General features: G+C 50.9%; 1 protein-coding gene and 6 non-coding genes across 8 annotated transcripts; all 7 read right to left on the bottom strand.

Moving 5' to 3' along the window:
* Nucleotides 1-863: 863 nt before the first annotated feature.
* Nucleotides 864-11,232, bottom strand: CWC25 (CWC25 spliceosome associated protein homolog). 2 transcript variants are annotated; one of them, XM_074926628.1, is made up of 10 exons: nucleotides 11,098-11,232; nucleotides 7,136-7,308; nucleotides 6,676-6,912; nucleotides 5,930-5,999; nucleotides 5,312-5,439; nucleotides 5,004-5,073; nucleotides 4,313-4,503; nucleotides 3,675-3,761; nucleotides 2,911-3,072; nucleotides 864-1,660 (listed from the first exon to the last, which is right to left on the bottom strand). In XM_074926628.1, exons 2-10 carry the CDS (start codon nucleotides 7,168-7,170, stop codon nucleotides 1,546-1,548), a joined length of 1,095 nt encoding a protein of 364 aa, XP_074782729.1. In that variant the 5' UTR covers nucleotides 7,171-7,308; nucleotides 11,098-11,232; the 3' UTR covers nucleotides 864-1,545. The 2 variants fall into 2 exon arrangements, with proteins under 2 accessions (XP_074782729.1, XP_074782728.1); XM_074926627.1 differs by lacking the exon at nucleotides 11,098-11,232 and adding an exon at nucleotides 7,615-7,703.
* TRNAC-GCA (transfer RNA cysteine (anticodon GCA)) lies at nucleotides 8,597-8,668 on the bottom strand. Its single transcript has one exon. It is a non-coding gene; the product is annotated as a tRNA-Cys (tRNA).
* TRNAC-GCA (transfer RNA cysteine (anticodon GCA)) lies at nucleotides 9,044-9,115 on the bottom strand. Its single transcript has one exon. It is a non-coding gene; the product is annotated as a tRNA-Cys (tRNA).
* On the bottom strand, nucleotides 9,479-9,550 carry TRNAC-GCA (transfer RNA cysteine (anticodon GCA)). Its single transcript has one exon. It is a non-coding gene; the product is annotated as a tRNA-Cys (tRNA).
* On the bottom strand, nucleotides 9,910-9,981 carry TRNAC-GCA (transfer RNA cysteine (anticodon GCA)). Its single transcript has one exon. It is a non-coding gene; the product is annotated as a tRNA-Cys (tRNA).
* TRNAC-GCA (transfer RNA cysteine (anticodon GCA)) lies at nucleotides 10,395-10,466 on the bottom strand. The gene has a single exon. It is a non-coding gene; the product is annotated as a tRNA-Cys (tRNA).
* On the bottom strand, nucleotides 10,846-10,917 carry TRNAC-GCA (transfer RNA cysteine (anticodon GCA)). Its single transcript has one exon. It is a non-coding gene; the product is annotated as a tRNA-Cys (tRNA).
* Nucleotides 11,233-11,307: the final 75 nt, after the last annotated feature.

The following is an 11,307-nucleotide window of genomic DNA, read 5'->3' as shown; positions in this document are numbered from 1 at the left end:
GGCAGCGGCCCCGGGAGCCGGACCGAACCCCCTCCCGCGGGCTCCCCCCTACCAGCGCCTCCGCATGGTTCCGCCCTGCCCGGCACACGCCCCCCCTCCCGCGGTGGTACCGCCCGCCCCTGTCAGCCGCTGCCCCTTGGTCCGGCCCGGCCCGTTACGCTGCCCCGCGCCGTCCCCCCGCCGCTGCCGCAGTGGTTCCGTCCCCGCCTCCCCCTGCCCCCCCCGCCCCGCGGTGGTTCGCTCCACCGCTGAGGAGGAGCCGCCCCGGCCGAGCCCGCTCCGGCCCCGCTCCGAGGAGGCGCCAAGATGGCGGCGGGCTGAGGGGGCGGGGAGCGGCCGGAACCATGTCCCGGCCCGGGAGGGGGAGCCGCCGGTGCTGGGCGGGGGGAGCGCGGCGCTGCCCGCCGGGTCTCCCCGCCCCAACCCGCGGCAGGCGCGGGGGGAAGCGCGGCGAGGCGCGGGCTGAGAGCGGCAACGGCGGGAAGGGCCCGGCGGGGCAACGGGGAACGGGGACGGGAAGCGCCGCCCCTCCCCCGCGTCCCGGAGATGGGCTCGCCCGCTTGGCGTGACGTCACCGCCTGGGCCACGCCCCGCTCTGAACGGGCCAATAAGCAGCGACGCGCCTGGAATTATGAATGGGCTGCGCACACGTCCCAGGCCGCCGGTTAAAGGGCCAGGACAGGGGCCGGGGCGGCGCGGGGAGCCCCCCCGGGGCCCGGTCACCCCCCCAGGGGCAGCTACGGCCGGTCACAAAACTCCCCTTGGACAGGAAGCCCCTCCCAGCCCCCAAAGCCACAAAGAACGTTTAAAAATGAGAGTAAAGTTCCTTAAATTTTTTTTTTTTTTTTTAAAAAAGATCTCCACTGCTGTACATATACACATGGAATACATTACAAAATCCCAGAGAAATATTTGCTCTATCAAGCTCTGCTCATTTCCTTTCCCTTCAAAGCAGCTTCCTTTGGGTCAAACCTCATTCAAACCTGTGAGCCACCAAATAACAGCAACAGGTATTTTGCAGACCCGTGTAATATCACCCTCCAAACCCAAACCTGAAACGGTGACAGCATCGAACAGGATTTTGCGTTGTTACTCATGTAGCTTTACGAAATTAACTCACATGTGAATTTGTTCTGTTACGATTTTTAAGGACTAACAAAAATAGGTCTTTTGCTCTGTCCTATAAAGAGCTCGGACAATCTGCCCAACGTAGAAAGCAGTTACCACCGGGTATAATTTGGTAATAACAATATACAAAAATACCAGTCAAGGTGGAGAGAGAAGGAAAAGATCTGGCAATACTTTAAAAAATAGAATACAAAGGCTCACGAGTTCTCCAACAAAGGTTTTCTTGCAAGGTTGTACTCATTACAAACGCATACACAACGCCCGGAGTCCAGAACACGCTGCAGGACCGAAATTCAGCGCCTCTTTGGGAGACAGCAACTGTTCCTGCAGCGAGCAGCGAGTCTGTGCTGGAGGGCTCTCACCTTTGGGAATAAGTGTCCGTTTAACTTCTGCACAGGAGCAGAGGAAGAACAAGTTTCATCTCTGCATAAAGTTTTTTTCCAAGGCAGCTGGGGTTCTCTGAAGGGAGTGGATATTGCGTTTCACCCGGTCCTCTAGGGTGGAAGTAGATGCGCTCTCTAGTTTTAAGCGACTGCAGAAAATTGAACCAAAGAGAGAAATCAGAATCTCTTTCCAAATATGACACCACTTCTAGCAGGATTCACCATCCCCAACTCATCTACCTCAATTAATCTAACACAGAAGCCAGCAAATTTTTTCCTATTAAAGCCTGTGCAGAAAGAACTGAATACCTTTTAGTTTGGCTTGTAACAGATTCAACGCCTTATTTTAAGGTCAGTGCTCAAATATACTTTCAGTAGCTCTCAAGTCTCCTCCGTCTTCCAAATATAACTAACTGTTAATTACAAATGCATCCGTCACAGGGGACATGGTTGCTTTCTGTGAAGCAAACGAGGGAAAAGCAACGTGTTCCTGAACTGAGGGCAGCGAGCCCCCGGGAGCCAAACGCCAGAGTTAACTGCATTAGCTACAGGAGAGAGAAGGGATCCCTGGGACCACCCGCTTGCTTTTACTGCTTCAGATCACACTGCTGTGCTTTCCTGAACTATCTCCCCCTGCCCATCTCCCTCTTCAAACTTAAACACAAAGATTTTTTTTTTTTTAGCTCAACCGGTTGCTTCCGCACAAGGAAACAGACCAATATTTCTGTCCACAAGAGATTTTGCTCATGGAGAAAATCTATTGTGATTTTAAGCCACTCTTATATGACCCCCCAGCTCTGGGCAGCTTCAGGAATTAAGTACACGTTCTCCTCTAATTCACAGATGGACAACACTATGCTGCAGCAGCTCCCAAATATGTAGCACTGCCACAGGATCTTTCTCACACAGCACTGCGTTTTCTGGGAGGCCTTGTGCTGCTCCAATTTCCTTCGCCTGTCACGTGCACAAGGGACTGTAAGTTACCACCTGTGTTTAGAAACGGTCTTATTTATGTTGAACGCAGGTTTCAGTCTCACAAGCTCTCGGCACACAGACTCTCAGCAGACTTACAGGCCTAAAACTGTTGCAAGCTCCTAAAAATAGAGAACTTTTTAATATCTGGATGTAAAACACTAGGAGTCACTTCTACAGGTTGGCCAAAAAATAACTGGTTACCTGTTTCCAAGTCTGACTACCAAAGCTATCGCAGAACTATCTATTTTGGGGGTTTAAAAGAGAATCTGGGAACAGCAGATGTCACTAGTTCTACTCTAAAACACGGCAGAGATGGATCTCATACCGTAAGCTGAAACATCTCAAACGTGGAGGCCATCACTCACTCCTCAGCTGGGGCCTGCATTCCCCTTGAATGAAAAAGCAGATAACAGAAGACGCTCACTTGAAAAACTTCCCATCTCGGGAGTCGAGTTTCTCCAGTTCTCGCTCCAGCTCCTCCTCCTTTCGGTGTTTCCTGAGGCTGTTTGCTCTCTCCTCTTCCCGCCACTTGGCGTTTTCCATCATTTCCTGGCGTTTACGCTCTAGTTCCTCTGGAGAGATCTTTCTATTTGTGCAGAAAACAGCAGTGCTGTGAATCAATAGCATGCTGGGCCCCACCCCCCTCTTGCTTTCCATTCTTTAAGATGATTTACAATCCCCAAAATTAGGGGTGGGGTGTTTAACAGGGTTTTTTTCTTTAGTAGCCGATCAGCAGAGCTTGTAAGTACATGTCTAAATGTTCTGCTTTACCACACCCCTAGCAAGAGTCTGTTTTCTCCCTCTTTTCAGCCTTCTTGTTTTTAATTGACTGGTAAGACGATGCTGTCAAGGTCATATTTTCCTGATGACAGTGAAACCGAATGCTTCTAATTAACAGTCCACGGGACAAAGAGTGACTTCACATTACTGCCTTGCATAGTGATGCGTGACCCACGGAGAACCAGCAACCCTGTGAATTGGTTTGGGAAGCCATCCAAGGTGTTAACTAACAATCAAGCTCAAAAGCACCAAACCAAGCACTTTAGGACTGTCTGTCCAACTTTCCAGACATTCGATCCAATCTGGTTTGGCCAACAGAATAAAATTTGGTTCACAGACGACACCCAGCTGTTTCACAATCACCAGGGCAGCTTCCACCCAAAGGCAGAGGAACGAGACCTTGCTTACCTCGTGTAACCCGGAGTATGCTGTCTGCGATAGCTCTTTTTAGGGGAAGGGCTCCTAGCTCTGCCCTTCTCCTCCCGATTGCAATGTCTGTAACCCAGAAATATCTTTTGTTAGGACAGATGAACATAATCACACCTCTAAGCTTTCCCCAGATTTTTTGTATGCATTAAAAACCAAGACATCTTCCGTAAGTGCAGGGCTGTCACCTGTCCACTTTGAAAAGAAATCCTAATGACCCTTAATACACTGCAAATTTCCATCTATTTTTACCCAGCTTTTATTATTTCATCAGCAAACAATAAATACTTTGTACCTGATTTTATCAGCATTTAGCAAAGAGAATTCAACATTTATAAACACCTTTTAAAGAGACTCGGTAGCCCAAATGAAGCACTGGCACAGCACCTAAAGGGCGTACCTAGGAGGGTACATTCTCAGATGAAGAGAGCAATTGCAGACAGGTGTCCCCTCCGGGAGTTAACCCATGTGCTTCTGCACAGCTCCTGTCTTTACAGCCAGAACTGAGCAACAATGCGGCCAGAAGACTGAAGTGACAGATGACTAAAGGGGATTTTGATTCTAGCGAACTCCTCCCGCAGCAGCCCCGGGTTTACACCATCCAGGTTAGTCACACTCACTGTTTACTGTGTCTGGAAGGAGATCGTGACCCCCTGCACCCCGACTGTTCCAAGTTCCTCTTGCTAGAGCGTCTCTGAGGGGAGTGGGACCGGCTCCTGGACCTGGAGCGATCCCGGTGCTTGTGGGGGGCCCTCTCCTGGCCGGCAGCTGGAGAGCTCCGAGACCTGTGGCTCTGGTCAGGGTCTCTAACCTGGAATTCAAAAGTGTCTTTTAAAGAGCAGACCTCCTGGAAAAGCACAACATCAACAACGTAAGGCCACAGAGGAGAGCTCAGACTAGGCTAAGCGCAGGAAGGAGCGTATGTTGTGGTTTGCATTTAACTTATCTCACTTCCTAGCTTCTCATCAACACCTGTGAATAAAAAAAAGATTATTTCTTCATCGTGCTCAGCGAAACTAATCTGCCCAGACAGTCAGGCAGCATATCTGAACAGATGGGTAACTCTGAAGAGAAACTAACTACAGCTTAACTTGAATTCAGAGCAGACCAAAGTCCTACCAGGATCTGAACAACTTTAGTTTCAAGGCTTAGATGAATTCAAATTGAATAAGAACTTTATTACAGCATGCCCCCCCTCATCATCCTTTTCCAGCCAGTGAAGCAGTCTCACAACAAACTGCCAAAATTCTTGTTCTTCCCTCACTAAGAGCACTTGCTGCCAGAAGAGCTGTGCAACACACACGTACTTACTTGCAAGCCGTATCCTGAGACCTTGAAAGGAGCAGATTTCCAGGAGGAACTGTTCATCCTCTTCTGAGACCTAAGGAGAAAACAGAATAGTACTTTTGAAGCAGATGAAATTCAAGAAGACAATATTTTTTTAACATTAAGCTGTCATAAAAGTAATTTAATGATGCAAAACCAATTAAATAGAAACATTTAGGCAAATTAAAAGCATTAATTAGAAAGATAAAACTCAGACAGGATTAGAAAGACATGAAAACAAAACAAATTAACCAGAAAACATGGTGTTTTTACTACAAAACCTCAAAACATACTTATTTTTGCCTCGCTCCTCATCACTGCTGTCACTTTCACTGCTAGAGCTGCGATGTCGATGTTTCTTGTGCTTCTTCTTCTTCTCTTTCTTCTTCTTCTTCTCCTTTTTATCTAAACTGTTTTGCAGCTATAAAGCAAGACACCATTTCATTAGGAATAATCCCTGTCTCTACACCTGGGCAGTCAGTATCACATCACAGAGTTCTCCACAGAAAGGCTCCTGGAACAAAACCTAAACCCTTTAACGAGGGTCTCTCAAAACTAAAGAGCTTAATGGAGCCTTCCCTGGTGTCAGTTTGGTATCAGTTCGTGTCAAATCCCACGTCTGCAACCACCCTGTTGTGCTACATCAGCCATTAATCACCAGCTAAGGTAAAGCACACCAAAAGAGCAAGAGGAGTAAAACTGAATTTGAAAGGAAATTACTTCCTGCTGTGAGACTGATAAGGAACTTTGCTCAGGATTTACAGTGTTGAATTTACGTTTTTCTGTGAAAGAATCAGGAAACAGAACTCCGTTTCCTATCCTAAACAATACTAATTTTGACCTATAATCCTCCCCTTGGTGCAAGGTATTCCATGCTTTGAGTCTGTAAAGGAGTACTGAGATACACCTACCAATTCTTTGATTTTCTTCATTTTAACAGGATTATTCAGAACTTCTCTCTTCTTTTCCTCCTCCCTTTTTCTAAAGCAGGAAAAAAAAAAATTATTAGCATTTTCAAACAACTGAAAGAATGGTATTTTCATGAAAGATACCAATCAACTGCAAGCTCTAAAAACATAAAGCAGGAAAACAGGCATGTTTTGTACATCCAGCAAAGTAAATCCAATTTAGGAGCCTGTTCATTTCTTCTCCACTTAAGAGTGCAACTAGTAGGGTAAACAAACGTCCTCTGCTACCATCAATCTTCCTACAATTTTCTCAGAGCAGGCTGGATATATTTATTCACATAAAAGGTGAGTTAAGCTGGTAGAGATGAATCAATGCAGAATAAAAATCTTTGCATTTATATCTTTTCCACCTCATGATCATCGGCTCATTCAGGTGACGAAATCTTAGATGTGAAATCAAGTCAGCAAAATCATCCCAAAGCAGCAAACTGACTCAAATATGTTATTTGAGATTATTGCTGCCGTGTCTAAAACACCCAACCAAAATCCTACCGGTCATGTAAGTGGCCAGTGACCTCTCTGCAGCCAGGACTGCCACCTACAGCCCAGAGCTCACAAACAGGCAGACCCAGCTTTGAGGAACAGGCACAACAGTGGTGCTCACAAAGAGAAGTAAGACAGCTCTGGGCGAGTTACTAATATTGATGCTCTGCCTCCTCTACTACTGCTCTCAGCTCCACGTTTAGTACCTTATCATGAACAGCGGATCCTCCCGGATTTTGTTTGCCATGTCTAGGACAGAATTGGCACCTGTCTTGGCAAAAATGGAGCCTGGGAGAAGCCCCGTCTCATTGGAACAGCCTGCATCCTTGTCTTCTGTCTTCTCAAAGATGTATTTGTCCACAGGGCGACCCATAAGATATTCCTCTCTGTTCACCATGCCTCCAGGACCCTGGTACATCCACTCCAACTTCTCTTCTCTTTTCCTGTTGAAGACAAGACCGTCTTTATTTTCCTTCTCACAGCTCTAAAATTACATTTTAAGGCACTGACTTATGAAAGGGAGTGGAAACATTTTATCACCAGAGACCGTAAATCCACGGCTCGATCAGGGGCACCAAGAGCACCCACACCACTGCATCAGCCCCCCGAGGATGGTTGGGGTGGTTACCCCAAATCTGGGGCGGGGGGGCACCAGCCCCTCCTCACCTGACAGTGCCCATGTCCTCTGCGTATCGCTGCATCTCCTCACGCGCTCGCTCCTCCTGCAGCTCCCGCTGCAGCTCTTCGATCTTCTTCCGCTCGGCCTCATGTTTCTGCTCGGCTTTCCACACCTTCTCCACATTGCGCAGGGTCTGGGGGTGCCAGCTCTTCTTCAGGTTCTGCAGGAGCGGGGATAACAGACCGGGACCGTTAAAGGGCCACCTGCCCCCGCCGCTGGCCGCGGGGAAGGGCCCGCTCCCAGCCGCGCTCGCCCGCAGCCCTTCCACCGCCAGGTCGGGGCCCGCAGAACGCCGCCCGCTCGCTCCCACCGCACCGAGCCCCGCTGCGACCGGCGGCCCCGCTGCCAGGCCCCGAAGCCCCGCGCCACCAGCACCGCCGCCCGCCCCCCACAGCCCCGGGGGGGACTCCCGGCCCCTCTTGGCCTCCCCCCCCCCCCCCGCCCCGGGGCTCGGGACCCTCCTCACCAGGTCGCCTCCCCCCATCGCGGCGGTCGGTCAGGCGAGCGCGCGCGCTGCGGCCGCGGCTACCGGGTCCCGAGGCGCGTCGTCACGGCGCGCGGCGCCTCTCTTTGTCGTCACTTCCGCCGCGGCGCGGTAAGATGGCGGCGGAGCTGAGCCGGCCCCGCCGCGCCCTCCCAGCGCCGTGCGGCGGGGAAATGGAACGCTCCGTGAGCTCCCCGGGTAGCGGAGCGGGCCGAACGGCGGAGAATCGGCGGAGCTGCCCGCTCCCCGCGGGTGCGGAGCCCCGAGCGCCGCCGGTCCCGTCCAGGCAGGGCCTGGGGTCGTTCCTTTCCCCCCAGCCCCCAGCGCTGGAATTCGGGTGCTCCTGAGCGAAAGTTCTCCCGCGCGGTTCCGCCAGCGGGTCTGTCACAGGCGCCGGGGGGTTCCGCGGCCGCTGGCGGCGGACGGGGCCGGGGTTAGAACCGGCGACGCCGCAGTTCCCAGCCCGGCGCGTTGCCCCGGAGCCATCGCGTCGCGCCCAAGAGCCTCCCCCGAGCGCCCCGCGCCCGGGGCACAGCTCAGGGGCAGCGCGTCCGCCCGCGGCGCCGGGGGTGGCGGGTTCGAGCCCCGGGCGGGCCCGAGAGCGCGACATCACCTCAGCAACCCGACACAGACCGGTCATCCGTCCCAGCGCCCTGTGGAAACGTGTGGAGAGATCTCCGCATCTAGAAAGACGTTGTCATACACACCTGCAGATTAAATACTGCTTACACACGTCTGCTGTTTAAATTAAGGACTAACAGGAAAAACTAGACCAGCAGCAACTCAGCTCAGCCACTGGATTTGCATGTACGTGCAGTATTTCCAAGAAGAGACAGAAAAATGTCAAAGCTTGGCGAAAGATCACCGAGTGATTTCCAAGACCTCAGAGGGGGAAGAAAGTCGCTGCATGGTCGGTCTCTGATTTGAGAAAAAAAAAAAAAAAAGGGTGAAAAAGCAGCTAAAAAGGGGGCACCTGGAGTTGAACCAGGGACCTCTTGATCTGCAGTCAAATGCTCTACCACTGAGCTATACCCCCCGCACACGAGGCTTTCACAAGGACATTTTAAAAACATTTCTCCAAAAGAAACAAGTTTTTATGTCCACTGGTTAGATTCCCTTATTGACAGCCCACTGCACACCCTCACGTGCCTGCCAGTGGGGGTACAGGGGGTTAAATATGATAAATTATGATAAATATAACAAGTGAAGAGAAAAGTACACACAGAGAGCGAGTAGTTACTCAGTGCACACCCCCTGCACTTTCCTCACAGTCAGGGGCTCAGAGTCTTGAGTGACAGAGCTCAGACACCGGCGTTCACTGCACAGCACGAGCTCAGGAGACCCCAGAGGAGCTCTCCATCACCCTTCTGTGAGAAAATCTGGCAGGAGAAGGGGTGCAGGAGAAGAAAAGAGGGGGCACCTGGAGTTGAACCAGGGACCTCTTGATCTGCAGTCAAATGCTCTCCCACTGAGCTATACCCCCTGCACACGAGGCTTTCACAAGGACATTTCAAAAACATTTCTCCAGGATTAACAAGGTTCTGCAAGGACTGGGCAGACTCTTATTTGACAGCCCACAGTGCACCTTAACGTGCCTGACAAAGGCTCTGCAGAGAATTACTACACAGACCATGAACAGAGACAAAAAACACAGAGTCAGGGAGATGTTTCTCTCACAGGACACAACCCCTGCACTTTCCTTACAGTCAGGGGCTCAGAGTCTTGAGTGACAGAGCTCAGACACCAGCGTTCACTGCACAGCACGAGCTCAGGAGACCCCAGAGGAGCTCTCCATCACCCTTCTGTGAGAAATTCTGGCAGAAGAAGGGGTGCAGGAGAAGAAAAGAGGGGGCACCTGGAGTTGAACCAGGGACCTCTTGATCTGCAGTCAAATGCTCTACCACTGAGCTATACCCCCTACACACGAGGCTTTCACAAGGACATTTTAAAAACATTTCTCCAAGAGAAACAAGTTTTTATGTCCACTGGTTAGATTCCCTTATTGACAGCCCACTGCACACCCTCATGTGCCTGCCAAAGGCTCTGCAGGGAATTACTACACAGAATCATAAAAGAAACAAGTACACACAGAGAGCGAGTAGTTACTCAGTGCACACCCCCTGCACTTTCCTTACAGTCAGGGGCTCAAGACCTTGAGCAATGGAGCTCAGAAACCAACATTCACTGCACAGCACAAGCTCAGGAGACCCCAGAGGAGCTCTCCATCATCCTTCTGTGAGAAATTCTGGCAAAAGAAGGGCTGAAAAAGGAGAAAAGAGGGGCCACCTGGAGTTGAACCAGGGACCTCTTGATCTGCAGTCAAATGCTCTCCCACTGAGCTATACCCCCTGGGTTAATACTCCTGAAGGAGCAATAAAAAACTCCGTACATAGCTCCGACTCTGTGCTGCTTGGACTGTGTCACATGACAGCACCCTCTTCAGCACACTGATGCACAAGGAAAACTCTGCACAGAAAGCTGCTGCACACAATCTGGAGACAAATCACTCAGACAGGGTCTAGTTATGCACACATACTAGAGGCCTGACAGTTTCCTCGTGGATTAAAACAGCTACTGCAACAGCCAACCAACCAACATTCGGTCTTTGCTTCGTTACTGACACAGATACTGATTTTCACAGGAAGGGTTTCATCGAGTGCTCAATATCTAGATTACTCGAGTTCAGAGACCTGCCTTCTGCACACAGCAGATCCAAACCAGGAATGCTCCCCGGGCTTTTTCCTGGGAAAAGTAAAACCCAAAGGGGGCACCTGGAGTTGAACCAGGGACCTCTTGATCTGCAGTCAAATGCTCTACCACTGAGCTATACCCCCCGCACACGAGGCTTTCACAAGGACATTTTAAAAACATTTCTCCAAGAGAAACAAGTTTTTATGTCCACTGGCTAGATTCCCTTATTGACAGCCCACTGCACACCCTCACATGCCTGCCAGTGGGGGTACAGGGGGTTAAATATGATAAATTATGATAAATATAACAACTGCAGAGACAAATACACAGAATCAGGGAGATGTTTCTCTCACAGGACACAACCCCTGCACTTTCCTTACAGTCAGGGGCTCAAGACCTTGAGTGACAGAGCTCAGACACCAGCGTTCACTGCACAGCACGAGCTCAGGAGACCCCAGAGGAGCTCTCCATCACCCTTCTGTGAGAAATTCTGGCAGGAGAAGGGCTGAAAAAGGAGAAAAGAGGGGGCACCTGGAGTTGAACCAGGGACCTCTTGATCTGCAGTCAAATGCTCTCCCACTGAGCTATACCCCCCGCACACACCTGCTCACCAAACACCACGGACAGGGTGTTCTTCCCCAGTCCCCGGCCTCTGTGGTGCGGGACTCAGATCCCGCGGCAGAAATCACAACACTGAAACACGACAGCACCAAAAGACCTTGTGTCACGGCTCTCCAGCACCGCAGACAGACGCTGTCCCTCTGCTTCACGTACCAGACGACCTTGGCCCCGTTCCTCTCCAGCCACCTCTCCGGTTCCTCCCCCAGTTTCTCTCGGTTCTTTCTCAGCACACGGTGTCTCAACACAGCAACTGCCTCAGTCTTGGACATTCTTCCCACGCTTTCCAGCTCCGACTGTAACGTGAAAAGGAATTATTAGGAGAGAAAACTGAGCTGATCTTACCAGTTTGCCTTGCAGCGAACA

This window comes from Athene noctua, chromosome 25 (genome assembly GCF_965140245.1).
Source record: "Athene noctua chromosome 25, bAthNoc1.hap1.1, whole genome shotgun sequence".
NCBI lineage: Eukaryota > Metazoa > Chordata > Aves > Strigiformes > Strigidae > Athene > Athene noctua.
The sequence above is the reverse complement of the archived record's forward strand: the minus strand, read 5'-3'. Positions and strand labels throughout refer to the sequence as shown.